Below are 16,883 nucleotides of genomic sequence, written 5' to 3'. Positions count from 1 at the left end.
CCAAAGCCCCAGCAGGCATCATGTTCATGCTGAAGATGTTTGGCATGCATTCGGTTTAGAAAAAAACAGTCTTAGGAGCTGTGCTCAAATTTATAACTCGAGAGCCAAAATACAAAGGGGCAGATTGAATCTTGGATTGGTAGTTTGTGAAAAGGCTCTGATGACTGGTGTGAGGGACAGGGTGCAGGCTGTGAGAGCAGCATTTTCACCATGAGCTCTGCGTTTCCATGTAGAGGGGCAGCTGCTTTTCCAGGTGACTTCCTCCCTGGTAAATAGGGAGGAAGCTGGAAAATGATTGTTAAATGGTACCTTTGGGTATTTTGGGGGAACTGAGAGGCAAGTTGCAGTAGAAGAGGAAGCAGCTCTCAGCCCTTCAGACTCTCCCACAATGACTTGGGACTGAAGGCCTTGAATCCAAATGAGTGGCTGCTTTGGTCAGGTGTTCAAAGGTCTTCTCAAGGCCTCCCAAGGAAGCAGAGCTCCACAGTGCTGGCCCTGAAATAGTTGCTCCCCCAGACTTCCAAAACACTGTCATCATTGCTTTTGTGCAGCAATTTTGCTGACAGTGCTCTCGTACCTGGGGGCAGCCGTGAGCATGGCAGCTCGTGCTGTGGCCATGGAATTGTCCAGCTGCTCTGAAGCTCCTACTCCTGTAATGCAGAGATTTGTGGGCCAGGTTGCTCCCCTGGAGCCCCAGGCAGCATGTTCACTTCAGAAGACTGAAGATACCATACTGGAAGGCAATAGGGCTGGTAGCTGGGAAAGGGATTTTAAAAGAGTGAGGGCACCAGCCCGCTGGGGAGCAGCAGAGCTTTCTGTGGGTGACAACACAGCAGGTACATGATGAAGGGTGCTATGGCAGGGCAGCCATGGGCTGGGGGAATGGTGTCCCCATGGGAGCACTTCAGTGATGGAGCTTTTAGTTAATTTCCCTCTAAGAGAAACCGAGTCAGAAAACTCCCCTGCAAGCTGAGCCAAATCCTCCTGTAGATGTAGTCAGGCTGGAGGTTTCTGAGGTTGGGCAGCATTGATCCTCACTCACTTTCCTGTCCTCAGCTGGGCCCTCACTGTGTCCATAGCAGAGTCAGAGCAAAGGTTGCTCAGTGCTCCTGGAGTAGCTCTCCCTGCACTTTGCAGCCACTTTAACTGGTGTCCTCAACACTTTTAGACATCGTAAGCTGAACTCCTCCCTGGAGTCTTTCTAGGGAGCAGTTTGGCTTTGTAATCCTACTAGGACAGACATACTGCCCATAACTCACTGTTTCATCATGGGCAAAACTGCTCTTAATAGAGCAAGCTGCCTTCAGGAGTCATGACTCTTAGAGAAGTATTTTAAAAATAGCTGTTCTCTTTGCATAAATAACTACTGATGTCTTAAAGTAAGAGCAGAGATCACGCAGCACTCTTGTAATTAAAGTAGCATAGCTTTTACATGGTGCAAGCATTGAATATCCCCATTTTTTCCCCCAGCAATGCTACTATTCTTTACAATTCTGAAATTAAAAATAGTTTTAAGAACTTTCAGGTACCTTGCCTCCATAGACAATGCTGGCTGCCAGCCAGCTACCAACATTGAAAGGACAGGTAAATAATTAGTCTTTAATGGAAGATATCCATCTGCTTTGTGGCACAATTAATTCCAGTTTAATTCAGAGGTTTGTGAGTATTTGGTTTCTGAAACCCAATGCCATTTTTACTGTGGGACATTTATGTAGTGTCCTCATCAGTATTGCTTTGTAAAACTAGTGCTGCCTGCCCAGGTATAATTGACCACATTGATGCATTAACCTCTTCACTCTGAACTTCTCAGCCTGGCTGGATGTATAGTGCTGCCTGACATTTCAGTTCATTTGAATTAATGTTCTGTGCAAATCACATGCTTGCTTGAGCAGCAATAACAGGGAGTTAAGAAAATCAGGCTTTATATCAGGAGACTTACCTCTTGGTATCACATGCTTCAGGTCTTATTTCTGAAGATTTTATTTTGAAGTCCAAAACCTTAAAGGCTTACACACATATTAATACATGAGGGATAAGTCTAATGGGGTAATTATGGTTGAACAAAACCTCTGATTGTCTGGTGCTGGCCAAGTGTTTATAAATATTTGGTAATCAGCAGACTTTATTTGTCCAAATCCCAAGAAAGACCATCACATGCTAATGGCATGTAATCCTAAAGGAAGCAACACAAAAAACTAAACAAAATCTAGAGTAGTTGTCTCTGCCTTTGAGAGCAAACTTGAGAGTTTTAAAATTTGTTTAATATTCTCCTTTAATTATTCCTCTGTACAGCCATTTCAGTGTTAATTATTCTTGTCCGTCCAAAGGGGGCTTCACCTTTCCTGGTTTGAAAGGTCCTGTCTGCATTCACTTGATTAATGAGCTGGAATATCCCTCAAGGATTGCATAACTCTCTTCATTTTATTTTTGTTTATGTTGTAGAGCCAGTTCCAGCTCCTGTTACATTTCCATATTGCACACACTAGAACATATTAGTGTTCAAGGGTCAAGAACTCCTGTTTACAACAAACTCAGCCCCAGCCTGTTGTCCCATTGATTATATATGAGTGACAGTTAATGACAGCATCAAGACTATAAATCTGACTGAGTAACAACTCCGTGTGTAAGTGGTGTGAAGGTAGCTGAAGGGCTTGGCTGAATCTCAGCAGCACAGGGGTTATGTTACAAAACGGAAGAGTCATCAACACAGTCCAGCTCACGCTCCCACCTGAACTTGAATTTACAGGGTATCACAAATCCAGGTTGAGTGCTTCTGTAAAAATATGTTGGGCTAGAACTCATAAAATAATTGTAGCACTGAAGCTTCCCTGGTAATTCTGAGTGTATTCCTTGAGGTAGTCAGTCTTTGTGAGATGGGATAACCCTGGACAGAGAAGGCCAATGCATCATAGTGTGCTTGCTGCCTCACCATAGAAAAGTAAGATATCTGGCTCTCAGTAACCCACTGGGGTGTCCTTCAAAAAATCTTGAAAGAATTGCTGGGGCAAACCCCAGGAATGATGGCCACTTGCTTTTAGTTCTGCAGTAGAAAGCAAAGAAGTTTTAGCTGAATGCATTAACAGAGCTCCTTATTCCAAAAGGCCTTTGCAGTTAATTATTCACAGTTTCCTGAGAGCCGGCTCTATAGATTGCCTTTTTAATATGAACTGCCCCTTTGATTGGAAAATTGCCATTTATTTTTTAAAAAGGCACAGAAGGTTGCAGCTGAACTTTGTCATCTTATAAATGTATTTTCTTCTTTTGTATACCCACAGCGGGTATTTCCTTTGTTTCTTCAGGCTCAGGTGAAGCAGGACTGCAACTTTATGCCAAATATTCATTACTGAGGGTTTTCTCATAACTGTTGAATAGCTGTGCTGATTAGGGCAGACTTACCCTGTCTGGTGCCATTAGTCCTTTTCCATAACAAAATACACACATGCTCAGAGAGAATAAAGCATTTGGTGTGAGAATAAAGCATTTGGTGTGAGAACACAGTCACACAGGTAATCCAAGTGAGTTTGGCAAAAACAGATGGGCGAGGGCTTGAGTCCTATTAAACTGGTCAATCCAGGGCTTTTTCGAAAAACTAATTGCAAATTTTCCATCAGTGACTTCATTCACTGTTATTTCCATGGTAATAGCCAAAAAAAAAAATCATTAATTTAGGGGAAAACCAAATCACAGTGGTTTGTCTTGTTGTGGATCCACATGCAAAGCTGTACATGCCACACACATGGGCCTGACCTAGTGCAGCACCCAGACTGCTCTGGGCTCTGCTCTCCACAACTCTGGTGAAGGAAAGTACCTGACCTTTATAGCTGTCTGAAAATAAAATTTCACTAATAATTTGTTAGGTAGCAAGTTCACTTCTGTAGGTCAAACTTTTCCTTGACTGAAAAAAACCTTGCAGAAACTTCAGAGTTTTCTGGGTTCATTTGCAGGGGAGTTTTAGCTCAGTGAACAGTAAGAAATAGTTTGTTCTTTTACATATTTGACAAATGAAGTGTGGGGTATGACAAGGTATGTGCAGTGTGTGAGGGCAGTGTATGTTGCATGAAATTATTTTTAAAATACTTTAAATTCAGTATTTAATGATAAGCCATGAGAATTTTGAAAAGAGAAAAGCCTTAATGAATATTTCCCCTCTGGATCAGAGTTTTTTAATGGTCAGATGTTCCTCCCTTAAGACACAGCTCAGGAATTACTTTTTATTTATTAACCTAAGTGAGTGAATAAAGTTTCCCAAACAATCTGGTGTTAGCTAAACGAGACCCTGGTGCCAGGGGTGCCAAGGACAGGTGGCAGCACCTGGGCAGTGCTTGTTTGGGGGTCCCCAAGGGAGAACAGGTAATGGCTCCAGCCTTCACCCTACCAAGCTGTGTGGTCTGACACTTCCCTGCACTGCTTTTTCCCTTTCCCCTTTGTGGCAGCCTTGCTAATGAACTGAAAAGGAGGAGAAACATGGGGATACAGGTCAGCTGCAAGTGTTCATGATGGACACCTGGTGTGCCCTTCTGCCAGGCAGCTTCACTGGGGCGAGTTGGTCTTGGATCTTCAAGGGAGCATATACTTTTTTATCTCATATTGGGGTGGTCATGGGCTGCTAAAAAGAGCTTAAATTTTTCAAATGTTGTGCAGTTTATTGAATTAAGGAGTCCCACAGACATAAGGGATGTGTAGGGTTGTAAAGCACAGCTTTGGTCACATAAGCCACTGATTTAGCAAGTGTTTTGAGAGCACAAAACAGCCTGTGCATCAGCTGCCCTGCACACCATCATGTGTTCTCAGCCATCACAACCAGAGTTTGCATCAACTGAGCTCCTGCATCTCCCTCTTGCTTTGTTTCCTTTCAAATATTCAGGCGCAACGTGCTGAGCTTGTCCTCGGGAATTGAAGATATTGGTATTATCAAGTGGGATCTGGCACTGTGTCTCCTCCTTGTCTGGGTGATATGTTTCTTCTGCATTTGGAAAGGAGTCAAATCCACTGGGAAAGTAAGTGCTCTTTTACCCATTCTAGAATCACTGCAGTTAGCAGATGTTAGGAATACTAAGTAATGCTGTTCTTGAAGATATGCACCATTTCCTGGAAAAATTTTGGGTTTTGCACTGAGTAAGAGAAAAAAATCATATTCAACTGACTTTTGAAAGTCATTACCAGTGCCCAAAATGCCTGAGAGTCAAGTAGCCATAACTGGAAAGGCACCAAGAAGCAGATCCAAGCACAGATTGAGCACCACTTCGGCTCTCAGAGGATGAACATCCCACTGATGTAGTGAATGTGGAAGGTCTCAGGCTCACAATGAGTGGTGCTCTATGTCCTCACTCCTGTCACATTCATGCCAATGCAGCAGGATGGATGTTAACATAGCTGTGGTAGGGATGTTTTAAGGCAATGCAAACTGGTGGATGCACAGCATTTTTGAAAGGCTACTTGCTTACAGAAGAGGTCTGTGTAGACACACAAGACTAAACTTAGGTACTTGCTCAGGAGCATTGATCCTAACAAAGATCCTGGATAGCTTTTGGTTTTAGTCTTTAGTCTTTAGTCTTCTGCTCTTCAGAATTGTTTTCCTGTAAAGGATAGAGGTTGTATCACTCCTGGACATCCTGCTCCAGTGCAAGTCTTGGCCAGTCACTTAGAGTGAAGCATAACATTATAGCCCCTTGTATTCAGTAGTGTTCTTTTACCTGGAGCTTTGAAGCTATTGTATTTATGTAATTCTAAGCTTTCAAACTTGTTGCTTGCAGCAGTGTTCAGATAAGCCTGACAAAGGAAGAGGGATCTCAAGGTATTTAAGTTCCCCACATTTCTTCTCAACTGGGTGGAAGGGAGTGACCCCATGAGTGCCCTTCCTAAGAAAAAGGTCACAGTGTGAACTTGTAAAAATCCCCAGAGTAATCGGGGAGAAATTCTAAGTGCCTCAGCTGCAGAGAGGGCATCATTTAGCAGTTTTACCTTGCTGCATGCAGAATCAACCAGGAGACAAAACTTTGTTAGAAGCCAGACCTCTTCAGTTCCACTGTTGACTAAAGCACTTGCTTTACTGCAGTTTTTGCCTTGGTTTCTGTGATTTTTGTCAAAGAGCCTCATTGAAAGGCTGGTGCCTTACCCTGGATTCCTGCCACCTTTCCTTGGAAGAACAGTTCCCACACCTCTAGAGCACACATTGACAAAAATGTTTGTTTCTCTGTTCCCTCTGATTGATATAACTTAGTGAGGAGATTCTGCAAGTTTTGTAGTGGCAGCAAATCTCCTGCAGCAGCAGGGTGGAAGTGAACATTTCTGCAGCACTGCTGGCAACCTGTCTGCTCAGTAAAGGCTCCGGTAGCACAGAGAGGCATTCCAAGTTCCCTGTGGTACTATTTCCACTCCCCATGAAGATAACAGGTTGAAAAGAGGTCTGTTAAAATCAGTTGTCTAAAAATCTGTGTTCTCTGCAAATCCTGCAAAATGGTCTCAAGTCTAAAACAGGGTTGGTAGGAATTCACTCCCTGCTCTCGTGTGGGTGTGGAGCCAAAGACCAACAAAACCATTGGAAAGTCTCCGGTTGACTCCATTAACTTTGGGGTCAAGCAAAAGTAAACTGTAAACTCTAATGGAGGACTTGAATTATGTGAGAAGTCTAGTTTACTTTAGGAGAGGGTTGTTTATAGCACTTCCCTGCTTTCCAGTGTGTTAATGGCTCTTTGGAGAGCAGGGCGGGGGGGGGGGGGGCAGGAAAAGATGTAGTTTTAAAATCTTTTAGTAAAGCACTGGACAAATAAACATGGAATCATGATGAAAAATATTAGTTATGCCTAAGCTTTAGATAATGTGCTTGATCTTAAAAATTCCTGCAGCATTGTGAGAGAATATCTACATGCAGTGCAAAAGCTCTTCCGTGAGTTTTTGTTTACTCGGTTCCTAAATGTCAAAGCATATATTTTTTGTAAGAAAACTTTGATTTTTCATAGACCTGGCTTATGTTAAAAAAATAAGAAAGAGCAGAAATCCTCCTTTTATCCTTCTGGTTTTGGTGAAACTAGGCTAATGTGCAATACATGTTATTTGTCAGTGGAAAATATACAGAAAATTCAAAGAGAGAATTTAAAAGGACATGTATGAAAAAATTTCCTTTCATTCTATGAAATCAACCCCTCTCTGTGAATTATTATGGCAATGCAGGCTTTGAGTTCTCCTCGTTATTCTCAGAGGACACACTTAAGAAGAAAAATGGAGCATCCTGGGAGCTTTGCAGTAGTTAAGCAAATTCTGGAAAACAAAAATACATTTTAACTCATGGTAGCAAACTGTAATTACCTGGGGGAATCATCTGACTCCAAGAAAAATGCCCTTTCTTGGACAGTAGTGATTCTTGACTGTAGCACAGCAGTTATATAAAAAATGAGAGAAAGCACTGATGAGCAAAGAAAGCAAAATGTTAGAGGTCAGAAAGTGTGGGTCTAAAGATAGAACTGTCCAAATGCAAGCTCAATTAACCCTCGTGCTGGAGATGAAAGCAAAGGGCTCTTTCATCAAATGAATGAGGAGATAACAAGAAGAGAAGAAGTAGGCTGTTATTCAAAGAGAGTGGGAATAGAGGTTAAAGATAATGAAGACATATTTTCAAACTGGATGAATAGAGCCTTAGTTTCCAATAATGATGTTGCTGAATAGGCAGCAAGGGCAATAATGAAGTTATAGGACTGGAAATTACCACTGTTGAGGGTGATGCCAACCTGAAGGGCTTCATGTGTTCAAGGAGATGAGAAGGGAGACATGGCAGTACAGACTAAATTGCCTTAATCTCTGAACACAATCCCTGCTGGATTTAACTGTAGGAGCAGTAGTGGGGCTGCACAGCAAGGTCAGAGGTAGCAGCAGAACTTGCGAAACAGTTTGCACTTTGTAAGTTTTAAAGTTCCCATAAAGAATGAGGTAATAATGTTTCAGGGGCCATCAGTGAGGAAACCTTTCCACTTCCCTGGCAGAGGTGCACTTGTCATGTGAGGAGGACAAACAGGGCAAAGGCAGAATTCGAGCAAAAGTCATGAGCTGTATAAAATCATGTCTGAGTGACATGACCATTGCCTGGAGCCTCTGGAGGGATTCATGCATTGCCTTCAGGCCTTAGGCAATAAGGTGTTAAAGACCATTAAACTAGAAGCAGGCACAGAAACTCTGCCTGGGTCCTTTTCAGGGATGAGGGCGCTTTGAATTCCCATTGTTAAAACTCTCTTGGTTCTGGAGCTTTGGCTGCCCCAGACTAAACACACCTTTTTTCTTTTCTTCTTTCCAGGTAGTGTACATCACTGCCACATTCCCATTCATCATGCTCCTTGTTCTACTCATCCGTGGTGTGACCCTGCCTGGAGCTGCAGAAGGCATCAAGTTTTATCTTTACCCTGATATCTCACGGTTAGCTGACCCACAGGTACAGAACCAGAGTGGGGAGCAGGATGATTTCCTGTGCAGAGGGGGATGGTGGAGGGTGATGGTGCTGATGTCATGGCAATCAGTTTTTTTCCACAGACTTTAGTGGTCCAAATATAGCTTGAACTTTAATGCTGGGTTATATTTTCCAGAGATCTGCTTGAGAAGGTCACTGTTAAATGTGTTAATGCATCTTTCCATGTGTATGTATGTGTGTGTGTGTGTGTGTGTGTGTGTGTGTGTGTGTGTGTGTGTGTGTGTATTTCTTTTGTGTCAAAGGACTCTGAGGCTGTAGACTCTGTCCCGTTATACAATCTCAGCTTTCTTGTTGGTAAGGTAAGGGAGATGCATTTTTTTAAATGAGGATAGTCTTTAGTTTCAAAGGAGAGACACGTGAGCTTCACAGATGGAACAACAGGCGACAACTGTGAGTACCAGTGTCACTTGTCTCCCACTGCTCAATAGGAGGAGATTGGAGAGAAGTGAATGAAATTACAGAAGAATGAAAACCCATGCAAAGGTGGAGAAAATGCTTTCTGAGGCACAGGAACTACTGTTTGCTTAGCCCAGGCTAGTGAGAGCCAGGCTTACTCTTTCTGTATAGATTGAAATTCCTGTCTGTGCTCACAGAGTGCAAGTATGGAACACTTGAGCAGATCAGCATTGTTTCAACCAATAGTGTTCACGTGAGAAATGAAAAAAACCACAATATTCCCCCTGAAAAAAAAGAAAACCAGGGATCTTGGAAAATAGTAAAATGTTGGTCACAGTGATAGGAAATAACATCTGTCTTTGCTATTTCTTTCTAGTGAGTATTTAGTTAAAATAAAACTCCAATGATCACTAAAGAACTGAAGTGGGAAAAGCATAATTGAAAGAAACATTGTGAAATTTTGGTTCATTTTCTAGTCTTGCCCTCTTTTACAAGACACCTTTTTCACAGGAGACATTATATTTTATGAATTAATCTTCTTTTATGGGACTCTATTGTTTTTATGATCTACAGTTAGCCCTAAGCAGAGAGTCAGCAGATAGTGTAGCAGAGGTTCATGTGAACTGGCCAGCTCCCACCCACGGTCTAGCAACAGCATCACTCCAAGGAGACAGTAGTCAGCAAGGTGCTGGGAAGTGGTGGTGGGAGGGAGGAGGTAATGGTCCTCAGTCTGCATTCTCACTTACTCAGACTCCTTGGTGGTTTCCACTGGTGTTAGCAGACTTGGATTCACAGAAAGAAGAGAACAGATGGGATTCAGAGGATGTGTTTTGATAGCTTGCTACGTATTTACTAGCCAAGAAGTTCATAGTGTACGGTTATTTCACTCTGTATGTGTTTTTTATAATGTAATCTGGACAAAGAATCACGAGACCAAGATCAGATATGGATCTTATAAAGTTCATTGTATTTTGCTTGTTTTCCCCCCACCCCTACGGCTTTTTATCTTGCATTTGAACAGGTACAAAAACCAGAAAGCTAGAAAAATAAACAAACCAAATACACAAACCTGTTTCTCAAGCTTTTCACATCCTCAGTTTAAGGAATCTGTCGGCTGACACTAACTGAAATGAGTTACAAGAGAAATGAGCAATGTTATAAATACTTCTGCATTTCCTATTGCACTGAAACACGTTTATTGTTGCGCCAACAGGAAGGATCAGCTGAATGACTAAGAAACTAGAAATACTGAGCATCTCTGGGGAGGGGAAACAGGAACTGTTGTAGAGATTATGTTCTTCTGGGTTCTGATGCTAACAATTTTGTTTTCCTCCTGAAAGCCAAACTTGCAAATGTGTTGTTCTCTTTCCCTGTCTCCCTGTTCCTTTAGCTTTCACCCTCAATGGAAATAATTATTTTGTTGATTTTGCTAAGTTTGAACTGTGTGTTTGTGTTGAGTGTCGCAATGCAACAGTGCTGGTAATAACAGTATTTCTATCTTTCCCTTTAGGTCTGGATAGATGCAGGGACACAAATCTTCTTCTCATATGCAATCTGCTTAGGAGCAATGACTTCCCTGGGGAGCTACAACAAGTACAAATACAACTGCTATAGGCAAGTTTCCATCCAAGGGGGTTTAGTGTTTTAGCTAAATGATGTAAATAAAGTAGGGTCAATGGGTTAATTTTTTTTTAATTAACTTGCTCCATGACATATGTGTGACTTAGGGACTGTTTGCTGCTGGGATGCCTGAACAGTGGTACCAGTTTTGTGTCTGGCTTCGCAATTTTTTCCGTCCTGGGCTTCATGGCACAAGAGCAAGGGGTGAACATTGCTGATGTGGCAGAGTCAGGTACGATGGTGTTGGTGGCAGTGGTGGTGGGCACTGCCGCCCAGCGTGTGAGCAAAGTTCTGCAGACCCAATCAGCTAACATCTAAGTGATAAAACAAAACAAGATTTCCCATAATTGCCAGAAAAAATAAGCACGTTGTTGATTTGGGCTTTAATCTAGAGCAGTGAGGGTTAGCCGGGGTTGTACTGTTTACTCTGTCTTGATTAACAGGGCAGCAAACACATTTCCTAGAGTGTGCTAATCCATTTGAGTTGAGATTAGAGCTAAGATAATGACACCATTATCTAGGGTCCAAAATGTCATTGATTTGAGAATTTATTCCATCCTTCTTTTCAGACTACCTTTATTTTCATTCCAATGCAAACTGCCAGTGTTTATGTATTTTTCATAGCTTAGTTTTGCTTGCTCACAGCACTAGAGTACGATTAGTACCTTGGCCTTTTGAAGGGACACACACACATACATTCCCAAATCTCACTGAAAGGCAAGAGAAGTTGGAGAATTCCATCTCCAGGGCTTTGTGGACCATTTCATCTGCAGGAACTGTTGCAATCCTGCATTTGTCCTCTGCAGCTTCAGGGTGAGGTTGACAGAACTGTCAAAGTCCATTTTGAAACCTGATGTACACTTAGGTTCCTCCCTTATTTCAGAAGTGTCCTTCCCGTTAACATTCAGCTATGCACATGCAGATGTAAAAGCTAAATCCTCATAGCTTGTGACTATATCTCAAACAAAACAGGTGATATTTTTCCTCTGTGCATTTCTTGGTCATGAGGGCAGGTGTAACCATGTGTTTTCATGTAGAACAGACAGATTAGTTGGGAATTACCGTGGAAAAATAATTAATTGGGCCTTGACAGCCATGAGGCTTAAAGCTAATCAGATTCAAGTAATAACAATGTCACCTGAGTGCACTTTTGATATTTCTTTCTAATTTTTTTTGAGTACTTTTAATTCACCTGCATAGTATTTGAAAGCTTTCTTCTGTAAACATTCTATCAAAATTGAAAAGTCAATATATCTTCTAATCACATGACTCTGGGATTTAAATCTTTAAGAACAATATCTCACTTCACAAGGGCTAATGAAAAACTAATGACATTGATGGCACCGCTGGATTCATGGGTGGCTGCAATTGGCATAGCTTTTGCAAGTGCAATTAGTGACAATCTTGGCCATAATGCTTATTTTGATCAGAGGTTGATTGCTTTGTGTGGAAACAGGAAGCAAGGGAATAATCCTATTGAATGAATCATAAATAGCCCTATTTTTTTTATTTATATGTAGGTGGATCAATTCCAAGAGCAGTATTTTTAAGTATTTGTACATTAGGTTTTTATCTGGTCAATATTTATTCTAATTTTTATTATTAAATGTCTGATACAGGCAGCTATATTCCTGTCACTTGACATTTTTAGAATTAAACAATTTTATAGTAACAATGGATTGTTAAGTAATGTTTAAACACAAATTAACTCTCAGACTTAGTGTTTACACAGCATTTTTTTAACACCTCAAAAAGCATTTTTTTTAAAGGAGGGGTTTAATAGCTTATTATAGGGACAGCAAGGGCATTGATTAGCTTCTGAACTCGGATTTTGATTTTTTTTGCATATTTTGTTGTCTGCTCTTTTATTTAAATCCATGTCACCAATGGCCAAAGATTGCAGCTGTCTCACCATGCAGTGGGTGACCATCACTGCTTGTCTTTGGCTGAGTCCTAGGGGACATTTCTACATGACAGTAAACACCACTGAAATTATCCAAAAATATCCAAACCCCTTCCCATGTGTTTCCTTGCTGCCTTTCTCAGAGACACAAGTGCAGAGCTCCTGAAGACACTTGGTCCCCCGGGGATGAGTGTCCCAGGACCTGCATGAGTCTCTGGGGAAAGCTCTCATCTCTGCTTCTCAGCACAAAGAGTTCAGCAGGTGCTTGAGCCTCTCTTTTCTGGTCTTGCCTTTTTTGGTTTCTTTTGCTGCAAGGTCAGAGCTGCTCCCCTGGCTCAAGGAATAGGTGAGCAGTGGTGATGCCACTTGGCAGCACATTGTCCGCAGGGCTGAGACCCCATCTCTGCCCAGTGAGTTAAATTCCTCCTGCCCTATCCATGACACCATTTGTTTGCCCTCCTGAAAGCCACGGGAACATCAACAAATTTGCTGACAGCAGAATCTCATGGCCACATTTTTTCCCAGTGCCAAATTCAGTGTTGGTGCCATGTGTCCAGGATACACTTGTCAGCCAGGGCTGGCTCCTGCTGAAAGCACGGGTCACTGCTGGCCTTCTCTGCCTTTAGCAGCTTTGCTCAGCAGTTCACTCAGACTTCTCTGACTCCTCAGTGAAAGCAGATTTTTAATGAATAGCTTTTTTAATTTTCTTCCTCAGAACTTCTTTTAAAGATAGAGAGGAAAGCAGTGGGGGCTCAACAAAACCATAGTGAATCCTGTTTAATCCGTGCAGCCTCTGTTTTCCTGGAAAAAACACTTTATCACCCGTGCAATTTGTAGCACTATTAAGCCAGCACAGCTTTATTTTTTTTTTCGTTCCATTTGCAAACAAATTCAGTTTAAGCTGGTCTGACCATAGTGCCTTGGGTTTCCTGATGCCTGCCTAGTCTGTGCCTCTGCAGCCATGCCACAGCACTTCATGGCAATTGGCCAGAGTGTGGGCTGGGATCGTGGCAGTCCTCACTGGCTTTTAATAGCAGCCACAAGTGCTTCACTTTTGCAAAACACCCTTCAAAACAACAGGGTTTCAAATTAAATAAATTTTTTAGATTATTTATTTTTCGGTTGAGGGCTTGCCAGGAACATTTTCTTTCACATGGCGTTTTCTTTTTATATTTCAACACTTAGTTTCAAAGGAAAATCAAAATTAGCTTAGGGCTTAGGGCACTTGGTATTAGTTGGTATCACAGTGCAAGGACAGTTTCACTGGCCAAAGCATATAGAATTGCAGCAAATCTTGAGGAGAGCAGTTTTACATCTGTCTCATCAATTGCACAGATCAGCTGTAAATGCCATCTGGTAGCAGCTCTCCCTCAGAGAGGATCTACTTATCCACTGAATTAAGGGGGAAGAAAGCAAAGCCCCCCAAAATCTGAGACATTCACCAATTTTTTGGTATCTTCTGTCATATAAAATCTTAGTGGTGTTTCATTTAAAATAAAATTAGTTGCTTGATTGTTGGCTAATTTGTATTTGTTTATGTTCAAATATTTTCAGTGACATAAAGTTTTCTTTAGTTTGAAAAAAAAGTCATCTCGTTTTACTTCTTTCTCTTGCTTCTTTTTCCATCTTTCTTATTGGAAAGGAAAAGTGGGAGGTAGGAAGAGCAGCGTTAGACATTTTTCTATACAGATCAGAGATAGGATTTTTTGGCCCCACACTGCAGCATCTTTTTAAAAAGTCCTTTTCCCATTGAAAATTACATGAATCCACTTGAAAACTGGCACTTTTAAGGCTCCTCAAAGTAAACAAGCAGATGAGCCAGGCATTCCTGGTTTCACTCTGAACTTAAATCTGCCCTCAGAATTTTTGTCAGTCTCACCAAGTTTCTTCATCTCCTCTAAGAGCCTCCCATAAATGCCAGGTTGCCAGTGTTCCAGTCTCCCACTGGTAGAGGACTCTTCCTCTCTCCACAAAAGCTCTCCCAAAGGATAGCTGGTAGCACCTGGCTCCAGGTGAGGGTGCCTCTGGAAGCAAGCACTGTGCCTGTATGCTCCGTGTGTGGGAACGAGTGAGGTGACATTTGGTCACAGGGCAGGCAAGACCCCATGTAGGGAGGAGTTTGGGTTCCAGAGCAGGGAACCTGGGCACTCAGCCCCAGCCCCACTGGTCCTCCTACACTTGCAACCCATCCTGAAGTTGGGGCAGATGATGTGACAGCATGGGGAAGCAATTTTACACAGAGTGCTTTTACACCCCAGCAGTTCCTAGCAGCAGGAGGCATTTTTTTCAGTTAAAATTTTCAAATAAAATTAGGAGTAGCCTGATCACTCAGTGCAGCAGGGAGGGTTTGCAGAAGTGAGGGAGCAAACTCCTTGGAGTGCAAACCCTGCTTTAGAAAAGCCATGCAGAGTTTGGAAGTTGAATACAGAGGTAGGCAGTGGTTGCATTAGTGGCGATCCCAGGGAATGTTCATAGCAGAGTCCCTTTCCCTGCATGCAAAAGAGTTTCATCATCATCATCTTCATCATGACCATGTGGGCTAGCAGTGGGATTCTGCCATTCCCTTGGGTCACCCCTTCTCCCCTCAGCCCCCAAGACTGCCCTGTGTCCGTGCAGGGCAGGTATAGGACACCTCCATTATTGGCATGTGTGAGACAGATGTTAAAACTGGAGATCTGTTAGCACTGGCCTCGGGGGTTTGCCTGTGGTTTCTGCTGTAGTCATGCGTGCTTCGATTTCAGATAAAAGAGCCAAACTGTTTCACTTCTGGTATTTCCAGCTGCGTTTGGATTTATCTGAACGGAACCAGGCATTCCTGAATTTGAGGGTGGCTGCCTTTCCCAAAGAGCTGGTACTTACTACTTTTCTTCCCTTCCCTTCCCCCCTGCCTGTTTTCTCTTTCTCTAGGTCCAGGCCTGGCCTTCATTGCCTACCCAAAAGCTGTGTCCATGATGCCACTGCCCACCTTTTGGGCAATCCTTTTTTTTATTATGCTTCTGTTGCTTGGACTGGATAGCCAGGTGAGTACAAATGGGTAAGGGATGGGTGACTTATTGTGTCAGCTCTGCTGACTGAGAAAAGCTGGTTTTACAGGCATGAATAAAGAAAAGAGTACTTCTAATGCTGCTTGACAGGAATTCATCTGGGTTGCTTTTTAGTGTAGGGGCTGCACTTGATAAATCTTTGTCACTTCATAATATGGTGTTGCACAGTATATCTTTGTTATCAGGAGTTAGTGGGGTCTACCACATTAGGGCAGTAGTCCCTAACCTAAATTTCAGTCCTACTCTGGCCACAAAATACCACCATTTTGGTTTCAGTGCAGTATTTTCTTACCTTGGAGAAAAGCTTAATAATTTGAAAACATAAAGAACTGCAGTGGTCTGTTCCACAGAGTGCTTTGTGCCATTGCAATCATCTGCAGGGTGTACACACCATCATTAAAACACTAACAATTAATAACTGCTAGGAATATGGGCTTTGATGGTTGCCAAGTGCCAAAAAACAATAGCAAAGTCGTCATGAGGTACAAAAAGCACAAAATGTTTTGTACAGTATATCCAGTGTGGCTTCAAGAACAGTGAGAGGACAGAGCTGCAGCCTTTTTTGGTGGCCTTGAGCTTGGAGGTGCTGAGCAATGTGGGATCCTGCTGACTTTCACGTCAGCAGCATGCATTCAGTACCTCCTAACAGGCCAGAAAGCATCTCAGATTCCAGCTGTACTAATTTTATAGCACATACTGCTCACTCATTAATTAGTGAGCATGATAAAAATAAAAAAGTTCAGTCCAGGAAGTTAGGTTATTTTTCCCAGTGGTTCCTTGTAGGAATGTTGGACTAAATACTGCCAAGGAACCTGTAAATCATTTCTAGGTAGTCTACTTACAAGGAAACATGGGTGACCAGGAATTAAGCAGTAACTACACATTCAAAATTGCCAAAGTTTTCTGCACTCAAATGGAAAGTCACTAAGATTAAAATATATATATATATATATTGATATGAATGAAATGTTTCTCTAGCCTAAATGGTCTCTCATATGAGAAGAGCTCTGTAAATGGATTTTTTACCCAGTTATTGTGTACTTAATCTCTGGCTTTTTTTATATTTCATTTGCCCTAAATTGCTCTTTATGGCTTAATCTTTGAACTCTAGTGAGCAACTCTCAACTGCTCCAAAGTAAATGTGAAAGTACCCAATGCTGTGGTTCAGCAACCCTATGCTTATGCAAATTGGAAGCTGTCTAGTAATTTTAAAAAGCTCCTCACTGCGCAGAATGATTAAAACTAATTGGAGCGCTTAATTTCTCTCCTCCACCCCTCTGGTTTTTTGGAGTGCAGTCAAGCAGGTTTCTGGAATGCCAGAGCAGTTTCAGATCAAATCAGCTCAAAGGAAAGGATTGCATTTAAAAAGAAAACCAGTTTCACAAAAGTCAAAGTAACAAGACAGGAGGCAACAAAATTTGGTGGAGGACAAAATCTATTTACAGGAGAATCTGTATTTCCAAAA

General features: G+C 42.0%; 1 protein-coding gene across 2 annotated transcripts in view; it reads left to right on the top strand.

The window, feature by feature from the left end:
- The window catches only part of SLC6A6 (solute carrier family 6 member 6), a 57,228-nt gene that overhangs the window by 27,458 nt on the left and 12,887 nt on the right, over window positions 1-16,883 (top strand). For both annotated transcript variants that reach the window (XM_085072555.1, XM_085072553.1), the window contains 5 exons: window positions 4,865-4,997; window positions 8,285-8,419; window positions 10,362-10,465; window positions 10,579-10,703; window positions 15,282-15,394. In XM_085072555.1, coding sequence (XP_084928681.1) covers window positions 4,865-4,997; window positions 8,285-8,419; window positions 10,362-10,465; window positions 10,579-10,703; window positions 15,282-15,394 — 610 coding nt within the window. The remainder of the gene's footprint in view (window positions 1-4,864; window positions 4,998-8,284; window positions 8,420-10,361; window positions 10,466-10,578; window positions 10,704-15,281; window positions 15,395-16,883) is intronic.

This window comes from Lichenostomus cassidix, chromosome 12 (genome assembly GCF_008360975.1).
Source record: "Lichenostomus cassidix isolate B80296 chromosome 12, HeHo_3.0, whole genome shotgun sequence".
Classification (NCBI taxonomy): Eukaryota; Metazoa; Chordata; class Aves; order Passeriformes; family Meliphagidae; genus Lichenostomus; species Lichenostomus cassidix.
The sequence above is the reverse complement of the archived record's forward strand: the minus strand, read 5'-3'. Positions and strand labels throughout refer to the sequence as shown.